The sequence below is a fragment of the Macrobrachium nipponense genome, chromosome 16 (genome assembly GCF_015104395.2).
Source record: "Macrobrachium nipponense isolate FS-2020 chromosome 16, ASM1510439v2, whole genome shotgun sequence".
In the NCBI taxonomy this organism is placed as follows: Eukaryota; Metazoa; Arthropoda; class Malacostraca; order Decapoda; family Palaemonidae; genus Macrobrachium; species Macrobrachium nipponense.
Genome location: NC_087209.1, coordinates 29787147 through 29799319, shown reverse-complemented (window position 1 = coordinate 29799319; position 12173 = coordinate 29787147). Strand labels below are relative to the sequence as shown.

The following is a 12173-nucleotide window of genomic DNA, read 5'->3' as shown; positions in this document are numbered from 1 at the left end:
CGCGAGAGCGAGAGCTGGTCTGGTGAGAGTCGCGTGAGCGGCTGTCACCAGTCTTCCGCTCCGTGCCGTGAACCTGACGCTGAGCGGGCTCAGAGGTCTGGTTCCTGGCTGCACGATCGCTGGTAGGCGACCGTACACTCGGTACCTCTCGCGAACGAGAGGCCGAGACGGAACCTGATGCAGTGGCAGAACCACTGACACCAGGCGAGGAAGTGCCGGTGTTAGCCGACACCCCTCTGGTCCCCGTAGTCTTCTTCCTTGCGGAAGAAGAGACGGGCCCTGCTCCCGAAGGAGCAGGATGACCAGCGGGCGAACCCCCCCGTCTCACCGGAGCGAGACGGGCCCTTAGAAGCTCCCGAAGGAGACTTCTTAGGGGGGGGAGGAGGCAACCTTCTTCTTCTTAGGCTGTGAAGCCTTAGAAGATGAAGGGGGAGAGGCGGCAGACGACGACGACGACGAAGAAGACGACGAAGACGACGACGACACCTTCCTCCTCTTCCTCTTCTTCGTCAGCTTCCTCAGGACCGATGTCAAGTCAGCCATCCAGGGCGGAGCCGGGGCTGCTGTTGCCGAAGCAACAGGGCCCGGACGCACCTGTCCAGACAGACCGACATCGGGAGCAGCGGCGCCACGAACAGGAACGACATCAGCAGGTGCAGGCATCACAGGAACAGCAGGAACAGAGACGGCAGGAACGGGTACAGGAACGGCAGCAGTGGTCGGCAACATCACATCACTCGTCAGCGGTTGGGCAGGTATGGCAGGAGGTACAGTCAAGCCAGGAGGACGGACCAGCGACACCGACATCCTTGGTACCGGCGGGAGGTCCAGGGGCGAGCTCTTCGGGCACACGAAGTCTGGTCGAGGCAGCACGGCAAACCCAGGTGGCGGTGGCATCACACTCCCCCGTGGTACGGCGATCGGCCCCTGCACCGATGAAGTTGGTGTTACAGACACCGCATGCGGGGAATACACCAGATGAGGAGGCGAAGCATAGCCAGGGGTCGACAAGGTCGTGGTAGTGGTGGTCACCGTGGCATGCGTGACCGCAACAGAGCCAGCTAGATGGTAGAGCAGCCCCTGGACACTCGGCACGCCCTGCAAGCCCAACGATGCCCACACCTGTCCAAGGTCGTCCCTCGCAGCAGCAGCACCTGAGGAAGCAAAGGTCGGGTGGTTAGCAGGAGCCTCTACCAGTCCGCGCGGTGTAGACGAAAATGTGGATAGAGGACCCAGAATACAACTCTACGTCGTCAGCGCCCTCCTCCACACTCGACAGATCGGTGAGGAGAAGGACCTGGAAACCCCCCCCGCAGGGAAAGGCGCCAACCGTGGGAGCTGAGCTGGGGGCAGGAAAGAAGATGAAGTGTCCGTAACCAAAGGAGTCGCGGGAAAGCTCTCCGACGACTCCTTTGCCGGCCTTCGCTTCTTCCTACCCTCGTACATGCCCCACTGCGCCTCCGACCAAGACACACATACATCACAAGGCTCGGCGCGGGTACACTCACGCCCCTGACACCGAGCACATAGCACATGAGGATCGATTTCAGGGAAGGAGCGGAATTTACTGCGTTTACGCCCCTCAGTTCCCGGGCACAATCGCCGGATGGTGGCAGGGCGCGGAGAATCCATGATCGATCACAATATTCACTTGAATAAATGAATAATTACAAGAGAAATGATTGTACTTACAATAATCTTCACAGAAAGAGAGAACACAACCATACAAACAAGGAAAGGTCAAACGACAAAGAAGCAGGCAGAGCGCGCAGAACACACGTCCACTCGCTGTGAGGCCGAAAGCAAAAGTGATTGTTTACCTCCCAGTCGCGCGCGCGCACCTGTCGGACAAGCAGTTAACTACCGAACCCCTTGTTCGAAAGCTTACGACCTATCCAGGTGCCACTAGTAACCTTTCTATTGTAAAAGGACCGAAGGTTTGTATGCCGTGTCGGAACAAACCCCACCCCTCCGCTTAGCTAAAAATAACCATTCTAGAATATTTAAAACTACTGGATGTCTGGAATAAAAATCTTTTAGCGACTCTAGAGCACTTCTAGAGTCACAGTACACAGTAAAATTCTTATCACTACTTTTTAAAACTTTTTTAACAGTATTTAAAATTCCATATAATTCTGCAGTAAATGCAGATGCATTACTTGAGAGCCTTCAACTACGCTCAGAGGACGGAAAAACTATGCCAAAACCAGCACCTGCACTGGTTTTGGATCCATCGGTAAAAACTGGGATAAAATTGTCATGATAGTATATCAGTTATAATTGTAATTTTGCAACAAAAAGTGCAAAGAAATATTAGAAAAAGATGTGTATAAACCAAAAAAATACTGCATCTTCGATCTCAGTAAATTTAAGTAAATATTTTACAATATATACTACTCAAAATTTTACACATACGTATACCTAAAGTGCAGAATGGCTACCAAAACAAAATACTTCACCAATTTCGAGACAATCCACCAAAAGCAATGAAGATAGAATTAAATAAACCACTGCTGCTCACAACTATCGTCATAAGCAGCAGAAACAAATTTGGTCTTCTCCGCTCAGTTGTTCCCTCCTTTTCCGGAAGTGGGTGGGGTTAGTTACCTAAAACTTAAAACAAAAGAATCACTACCACCATGAATTTCAACATTTTTTATCTGCCAAGACTAGAAACTCAGATTTCGAACTTAATTTTTCCAGAAGGCTGTTCAAAATATGAAACAAAAATACCCTTAAAAAATAAAGGGAATCAAGATAATTCGTTCCAGCCAACCCAAACAGTCCCCCCCCTTTCAGATTTTTTTTTCTATTATTAATGTGTTTAAAAGTTAAATCAAGTGTAAATGAATAAAACAGTATATTACATGAAGTAAAATTTTTAGAAAAAACAAAATTTTTGTTTCCATGTTTAACATTATGAACTGTTTTGGTGAAAATGGAGCACGGCTGGGTGGGGGATGGACGGAGGAGAGACGAGATCCCTTTGAGGAAACCAAAATGGTCACAGTAGGCAGAGGTTGATAAAATAAATTTTATTCATATTTCACAAGGATAATCAAAAGAATCGATAGTACAAGATTTGAAGTTAAATAAACATGAGGATTTTGCAAACATGTAATAAGTATAGAATGCAAGTAAGTAAAGGAAAGAGAGATTAAATAACTTTTTGTGTTTATTATGGAGCAGAGTTACTTTTACAGTGGTAAAAAATTGTGAAAAGCAATTGTCACTAGATACCTTACCATAACAAAAAGAAGTGATTTGGGCAAATCGAGTGTAAGTGAAAGAAACAGGCAAATAATCATCCCAGTTCAACTGAGAAGTCAATAGGAAGCAGACCCCAGTCTTCCCTCTCCTCTCCTCTCTATCATCTCACTCAGCACACCGAACACTGGTTCAAGCAAGATTTTTTTTCTTTCTTTTTTTACTGTACATATTGCATTTGTTTTCCTTTTTATTCATTATGTTAAATTCATTGTGAAATAACATTTAATTTTTTTATGTGAATTGGTATTGCTTTTATGTATGTACATATTGCTATGTTAAAGATTTTACTGTCTACATATAGCTATATTAAAGATTTTACTGTCTTTTCTTCTCTTCAACAAGATCACAACGCATGATAACTTATAATCATTCATTCATTATTCCTCCAAAATATAAATGCTCCCTCCCTCCATCTTAAGTTAGCTGTGACAAATGATTTTGTTAGCAATGACAAATTATTTTGTTAGTCGATTAGTATACTAAATTTTATTGTGAAAAGCTTTGTTCTTTCATTAACTATTTTGTTGAATATGGTTAAACTATACAGTCTCACTCAGTGCATCGAACACTGGCTCAATTAAGACTTTTTTTCTTTTATTGTTTCTGTATTGCATTTGTTTTCATTATCATATGTTAAAGTTATTGTGAAATCCCCTTTTTTATGTGAATTGTTACTGCCTTTACGTACAAGGTAATATTTTTAACTCTCTCTTATCCTTCTCTCCTCAACATATCAACGGTCCCTCATTCAGTTTCAAAGTCCAGCTATGCTGTGATGTCAAGTGCGGCGTGATGTAGGCTTTTGTTAATCTTTTATGCTAAATTTTATATTAAAATGCTTAATTTTTTATTTATTTAATCAAATATAGATATCATTAAAATATATATTGTAAATGAAAAAACATGTTCATACAGTTTTTCTTGTAGGACACAGTAGGCCATCGAATACAAGTATAAACAAGATAATCGGTCAGTTCGAAGTGCGAGCATTCGTCTTAAAATAATCCGATTTTACGATGGGGTTAGCAATTACTACTGATACGACAATAGTTTGAAAATATTTTAAAATTACACTCGTAATGGGTGCAGCCCAGCAGTGTACAACAAGGCAGCAAGACAGAAACCAAATTACAATAGCCTAACTTTATCCCATCTTCTAGTTACATAAGTTAAAAAAAAACCAGCAAAAAAGAATTATGAAAGTTTTGTTTTAACGTTTTACTCATTTGGTAAATGTGTGAAGCCATGAACAACCGAACAAGAAACAACATTTTGCCAAGTACAACCGAATTGATAACAATATCCATGTGGCTTGTATTTCAACCATCGTACGATAGTAAACAATTACCACACTTATGTTATAAATGATGTTATGTATGTAGGACTGATATATTTTTAGGTAATAACTTTTGTTCCCTTCATAGATCAAAGATCAGCAAGGAAACATACTACTGTTAAATTTAAACAAAGTTGTAGCTGAAGCTGAGAACACTTTTTGAGCTGCTAATGACTGTTATTGTGCATAAGTAACTAAGATACAACTCCTGTAAACTTATCCGATCAAACACAACTGTAGATGAAGTTAGAAGGAGAAGAAATCATTTTTAATAAAAATTTCAGGTCTTGAAAGAATACAGTTTACTGCTGTTTTCACACCGATAAAAGATAAGTAACGTAATGGTAAAGCTTGTACTACGAAGAAATCAAGTGAAAATAGCAAACGGAATAACATAATTTTCCTTACATAATAAACATGCCCACAAAGCAATCTGTTAACGAAAAAAATAATTTAGTTCCCAATGAGACATTAAATTCATATTTCGACTTAAAATTAACACATCTTATAACGGAAAGATGACCTTGTCTCATATAAGTAAAGTATCTAGATATTCTTTTATGCTAACCAGATGCAAAACAATTCGCTCCGAACTGAGTTAAATACGACGAAATAAACTCGTATTCGCCATCAGCCATTTTCCAACCTAAAACACTGACCGCTTTGTTAGTATTTTATGATACAATATGTAATATGAGAATAAATACATTATAATAAGATAAAGTAATGTATGATTTTTCTTATTCACAGAAAAGATGCATATTGCTATGCTTTTATTCAATAATTATATGTATGCGTCAGCAGACTGATAGGTATCGCTCAATTATGCCGATATTGGTCTGAATCTAAGTCCGATTTACCATGGTATCTATCAACTTGCACACAAGGCTAACTTGTTAATTTTATTCAATTTCTCTTAGTACTGAATTATCATGAGCAAATATGCATTGAACTTAGAGAATTAGCTGAAATTAATAATTATCATGCCGTATATATTTATAAGTATACTGTGAAGTGTTGGGTACGCTACCCTATATGTAAAGATGGTACTGATTACCCAAGTGTAGGCTAGGCTATATTCGAGACATGATTTTTTCACTATACGATGGGTTTTTCGGAACCTAACCCCATCGTAAGTAGGAGAATACCAGTACAAAATTTTCTTGAAATGTTCAACATAAGAATCCTTCAACAAAAGAGGTACCACCGTTCTTGGTAAGTTACTAACTGTATATTTCCGTGTGTAAGACGACCTTTAGATAAGGCGAGTTTAAAAATCACAGTAAATTTTCATGGATTTATCTCATATCTGTAGTATAAGACGACTTCTAAATTACAACACTGAAATGTTTCTTGGAGAAAAGTGATTATTTGCAAAAATTAAACAGTGAACTATATCTTATTCATAATAATGACTTAAATAAAGGCTGTTTTGCTTGTTATACCCAGTTACAGTATTATTATTAAAATGTTGTTACTGTATTGCAGAGTACATATAAACATCATGTTCATGCACCATTTGCATTTTATATTATTTACATTCTAAAAATCACGGCCAATTGAGTATTATCGATATCTTCATTCCATTAGTTGGAAGAGATATAATTTGGAGATATCTTTTCTCGTAAATTAACAATGTTTGGTTGAAAACATGCCCATATTACTTCATTGTATAAGCATTAGGTGCGATACCTCCAGTTCCGAGCATCACTTACGCTGGTCATTATTTGTTTTTATTCAGCCTTGGCTATAACCTGCAGCTTTAATTTACTAGTATTGTTTCTTGAGATCTCCACTGCATGTGGGATGAACAAAAATGCATTTTATTTTTTACTTTTGGAAGCCACCACTGAGAATAAGCAGGGTTTACCAACTTGACAATTTTAACGGAGAACTACTTAATAAGCACTCGATAGTTACGGTAAATGATGCCAGCAATCAGCTGCTTCTCAATTCGGTTGTTTATGTCAATACAGGTTTACAATTGCTTCATCCAGAATTCTAAAAACTGGAATTTTTTACTGGAGGATGGAAGAGTATCATTAGTACTACAGTCGATGAGAGAGAGAGAGAGAGAGAGAGAGAGAGAGAGAGAGAGAGGAGGAAGGGATGAGAGAGAGAGGGAGGAGGAGACTATTCGCTCGGTTAGATTGTTACACTGATAGATATCCACTTGCAAAAGTCGAATAATAGTTCTTGTAAGAATAATGATAATTTTAATAAAACTTGTTTTACTGTATCTAATCAAATTGCATGTATTATTGTATTACAATATATGAAGAGAGCAATGATGCACCATTTGCATTCTGGTTTTGTTTATAGTCTTAAAATAACCAGCTGATTGCATTTTACTGACATCATCACTGTCTTTAGTTGTTGAATGGAACTTTCGTAAATTATCAAAGCTAGGTTCAACAAAACCGATTCTAATATCATGTTTTTTCGTACCATTTCATCACCATAAAAGGGAAACCAACCATCGTTTTTGTTCCCATTTCATTGCCATTCTCAAAAAAACACTAATAATAACAATACTATAATGAACGTTAATTTTCGTACACAATTATCGTTCATTTGACTGAACTGTTCAAAACAGTTACAAACAGCTTTGCATGCTGCCTCACTTGATGTTCGCCGAGTTTTTGTTATAAAAACACAGGGGAACGTGCAAACAGAAAGTGTCATAAAATAATTTTAAAAATGCCATGGATGGTACCGAAGATGATTTGTATGATAGCAATGACGAAGCTGAAGTCAACTCACCAGAACCAGACTGAAATCCCTATGATGGTGGCATATGTAATCAATTTTGTCATAAATGATGAAAGAAACTTTTAATGAAAATGAATATTATGTTAGCCTAAACGTTATTACTCCTGTAATTACACTATCATTTAAATTTGAAAATTTCCGAAAGGTTACCGAAAGATAAAAGGTTGCTGTGAGAGCAACCGTAACTCAATGTTTACATTTTCTCAGCTGAGGTTGTATAGATAAAAGTTGGTTTCATTGATATAGAATTATTCATCAAATAGGCTATTCGTTATGAAGATATGCCAATAATATATAAGATAAAAATGGTTTTATGACCTTTATCATCAGTTTATATCATAATGTGAATCTTCATGTATGTTGGTGGTTATCGCGCCGAGGCTAGCCTACCGATACACATCTTAGAATTCAAGGGTTGATTTTTAGAACTGCAGTATAAGACGAACCTCAATTTTTAGGGATGAATTTTAGGATTTAAAGGTTGTCTTATGCGCAGAAATATATGGCATATAAAATGAAAAATTAAGGAAAGAAGGTGAATCACTTTATTAGGGTAAATAGAAGATAACATGGACCATGCTCCTTTTGCCTAGGAATCCAACAAGTAAGCATCTCAGCCCTTGATTATACATTTAAAATTTAAGAACATCACATGCTAGAAATCGGGTAGTACCAAAGAAGAGTCCTTGAAGTATATTTATAACCTCGCCATCATAGAAGATTTTTGAAGGATGACCTATGTGGTTGTGATCTAGTATACGGAGACATTAAGGTTAACTTACAATGCAAACGTAACAATAACTGGAGGGCATACATAAAAGGAAGCCATCTAAGTGAGCACAAAGCTGCACTTCTGGTCCTGTGTTCTGCAGTATTGACCATAGACAATCTGGGACAGTACAAAGCTTATGAGTTGGTCATAAACATGTCTGGGGCTTACTCATCCAGTTTCAAGTAACCAGAATAGTTGATAGTGTGGGGGAACATGGACTCTTCCTTTCCACCTCTGTGGGGGGAGGGGTTGAGCACAGGAAGAATCTGGGTCAGCCCTCCTCTCCTGAGAAGGCAATCAGGAACAAGCATGTGTGAGTACTGGAGATTGAACATGAGAAATTTTGTGACCATATTTAACCATGGTCATCTGTTCCTGTAAATAGGTACAGAGATACATAGTTGTCACTCCAAAAAGAACAAATGTCTTTGTAAAGACTTCTTAGTGTTCTTGTGGAGGGTTGCCTTTCAGACCTTCCTTCCTTACACTTCCACCACTCAAGAGGTGGGGACCACCTAAGAGGCAAGCGTAGGAGGAGGAGAGGCGGGACATAACACATCATGCTTCTTTGACCATAAGCTCTCCAACCTCTATCAGGTCCACCAAGGACTGAGTAGAGGAAGGCATTCTAAAATGGACAGATAAGAGTAATGGGAGCTGCAAAAGCATCAACAGAGGATGCTACTACTAATGCAGAAGTGTCAGTTGAGTTCTGTAAATGCTAAGGCATCTTCAGTTAACTCTCTAGTCTCATTAGGATGCTACAGAGTGGTTAGCTAAAAAGTAGCAGATATGGAATTGTAAAAACATTCCACGAAAGTACCAGTAACAGCCATCGCGCCACCAAAATCAAATCTCATCCCAGGAGCATCCAGGTTGGTCATCATCCAGTCTAAGCATACCATCCTGGACCAAACCAGTGGTAATGGATCAGTACCATTGTTGCCCCAGAAGACACCATCAGTATTTTATTCAATTTCTTCCTCTAAAATCAGTACTTCTATACAGAAGGTAACAAAGACTATACACGGTTCAGTGATAGCATATAGTACTCGTCCTCAAAAAGAGTATACAGAATAAGGGTTAATATCTACGAGGACTTAACAACAAAACATAAGTCACAACCTGAACACTGATGATCAAACTTCCTCACAGAAAAAGCATCAAGTCTATCGTTCATACAAGGATATCACACTTTACTAAAAGACAAGTCGGAAATTAAGTGCAACAACTACAGTAGTCATGTAAGATGTCCGGCAGTGGTGAAAGCATCTGAATAGCAGTTCAGCTGAAGGAAAAAGTGGCTGATGAGTCAAGAGTGTGGATTGTGCTCCACTCTTAACTCATTTGCTGCTGGTTAATTACCTTACTATGTATTCAAGATCCAGACCAACTTTTGCCACGGTATATCCATACAGAACATAAGGAACAAGCATAACTAAAACAAGTGAGTTAGATAAGAAAGTTTAAAGGAAGAGCATTAAAAGGAGAAAAAGGATGAAAAAAATATGCTCCACTTGAAAATGCAAAAGTGGAAGGAATTATGAACTACTAAAATTCTAAGATACAGCTAGTACCACAGCATGAGTAAAGGCTAAATTGAAGTTTGAGAATGCTTATGAAGTGACTGTTGAGGATGTACAAATGATGATTAAGAGGTTGAATCCAGGGTGAAGGACACCAGAATTGATAGAAATGCAGGTTTGATGCTACAGTACAGCAGTAGTAATGTAAACTGAGTGCTTATAATAATGTGGAGGCTGAAAAAAGGAAAAGCTCCAAAAAAAAAAAAAAAAAAAAAAAGAAATTATCGATCTATGTATGGGGTAAAATGCCAAAGATGATTGTAAAAGAGTTTTAGTGGGTTAACATGAATGGCATGATTTTTACTGATAGAGCAAGACAAATAAACAAGATGATCAGGAAAGAAAAAAAAGTAAATGTTTTGGAAAAGGAAGCAGAATGTACAAAATCTATAACAAACAGACAAAAATGTAACAACAACCATAGAACACTCAGAAACGTAAGTGTTTTTTATGTGGAAACAAGGTTTTCATAAAAATTCTTAAGAAACAATTGTGTGAAGTCTGAAAGTAAAGTGAAAAAGCTGCACATGGTACATGTGGCCCAACATAATATCTAGGCCCTAACAAATATCTCATGATATAAATTTTCATACAAGCAGTGATTGTTATGATTTTTCATAACAAAAGCAAAGAATGTGGAGAGTAGAGGTTTGGTGTAAAAGTAGAGCTGAGTCAAGGTGTACACATCTCCAAGGCTGTTTGTCTTCTAGATGGAGCACTGAAATGAATGAAAAGGAATTGGAGCATTGAAGTGAAAGAAAAGGAATTAAATGAAAATGAATGAAGAGTGGAAAAGCTGATACTTGCAGATGATAAAATACTGATTGGAGATAGTGAAGAGACCCTGCAGAAACTTGTGACAGTCTGAAATGTTTGAAAAAAAATGTTGAAAATAAATGTGAGGGAGACTAAGTTATCAGGGTACATGAAAACCAGGAAATCAAGTAATGAATATTATTATTGATGTTGGAAGAATGAAAGTGACTGATTTATAAATGCATTTTGGGAGAAAGTATAACAAATGAGGGTAGGGTTACAAAGGTAAGATTTAGGAGTGACGAAAAACAACAATCCCAGGACAATTCAACAAAATCATGACTAGCAGTAGAAAAGAGAGAGAGAGAGAGAGAGAGAGAGAGAGAGAGAGAGAGAGAGAGAGAGAGAGAGAGAGAGAGAGAGAGGTGTGGCAGTTCTTAAATAATTAACTACAAGAAAACCCATTACTTGCTCATAACTTTTAGTCTTATCCTGTTTTAAAACACTTAATTTATTGACATTCCAACCCCTTAGTAGTACATAAGTTTGCAATTATACACACAATGTTCCACCCAACATCCTCTTTTTATTAGAGAATTTACGTTCATAATCTTCTAACTTATCAAAACGACAGTTAAAATCTAATTTCTGCAGTACAGAATAAAATTAATTTTATATAAACTGACATAAAATTTTCTGCAGGCTTCATATTTATCTACTAAATCTTTTACAAATCAATATCAATACAGTACCACAATCAATACCACAACCATAGAACTATGGCAACTAGCTACAATTTTGTTAGGACAAAGTGTATAGTGCAGTGTTGTATGGGTATTTAGAAGCTATTAATTTTACATATAGTTCTCTGAAATTGAATTAAAATTACAAAATACTGGTAAGGATGGGCTTTCAATTACTGCGTTGTATGGAATTTCTGTACACTGTAAACTAAGTAAGTTGATCAAGGATACTGTACTGTGAAAGGCTATATGACGGTCTTTGTACTCAAAAAAGTCCTGGGAGACAAACCACCCGACTGTCCATAACATTAAGTTTAGGTGCTACTGTACATTCCATGTCTTTGTAAGTACATATATACATCTACTATACTATAGTATAGCATACAATACTACCTGAGTTTACCAGATAGCAAACACTAAGAGAACTGGAAAATTATTATAAGCTGTTTGGTGTATTTTGTAAAGGTTCACTGATAAAACCTTGTGAAGACACAAGATTGCCATTGATCTTCCCAGCGGTGACAACATGTGGGTGACAGTGGCCAACTGAAAAAAGAAGCAAAACAATATAAAAATGAGATATTTTAATTTTCATATTACATAGATTCTAACATCTTATACTTGTGCCTTATGGCTTCACAAGTTTCAAGCCAACTAGGCAACAAGTAAACAAGAAGATTGATGCTCATAACCTAATTACAGCAGTCTCCGGCTTACAACATTCCAAGGTAAAGAGCGATTATCAAATATATTAATCAGAAATTATTTCCGGGTTTAAGACATATTTCAGGGTTACGACATCAATGTGACAAAACAAACATGGCTCCAAGAGCCTAAACAAAATTTGGAGTTTTTTATTTCTTTTTTTATGAAAATCTCAATAACAATGACAAATTTTTAATCAATTTGTAGTTTTCATAGTTAACCCTTTAACGCTG

At 38.0% G+C, this 12173-nt stretch overlaps 1 protein-coding gene across 1 annotated transcript in view; it reads right to left on the bottom strand.

The window, feature by feature from the left end:
• LOC135195296 (ethanolamine-phosphate phospho-lyase-like) overlaps nt 1–12173 on the bottom strand; it is an 82234-nt gene that overhangs the window by 47739 nt on the left and 22322 nt on the right. Inside the window, 1 exon segment of the mRNA XM_064221555.1 lies at nt 11621–11781. Coding sequence (XP_064077625.1) covers nt 11621–11781 — 161 coding nt within the window.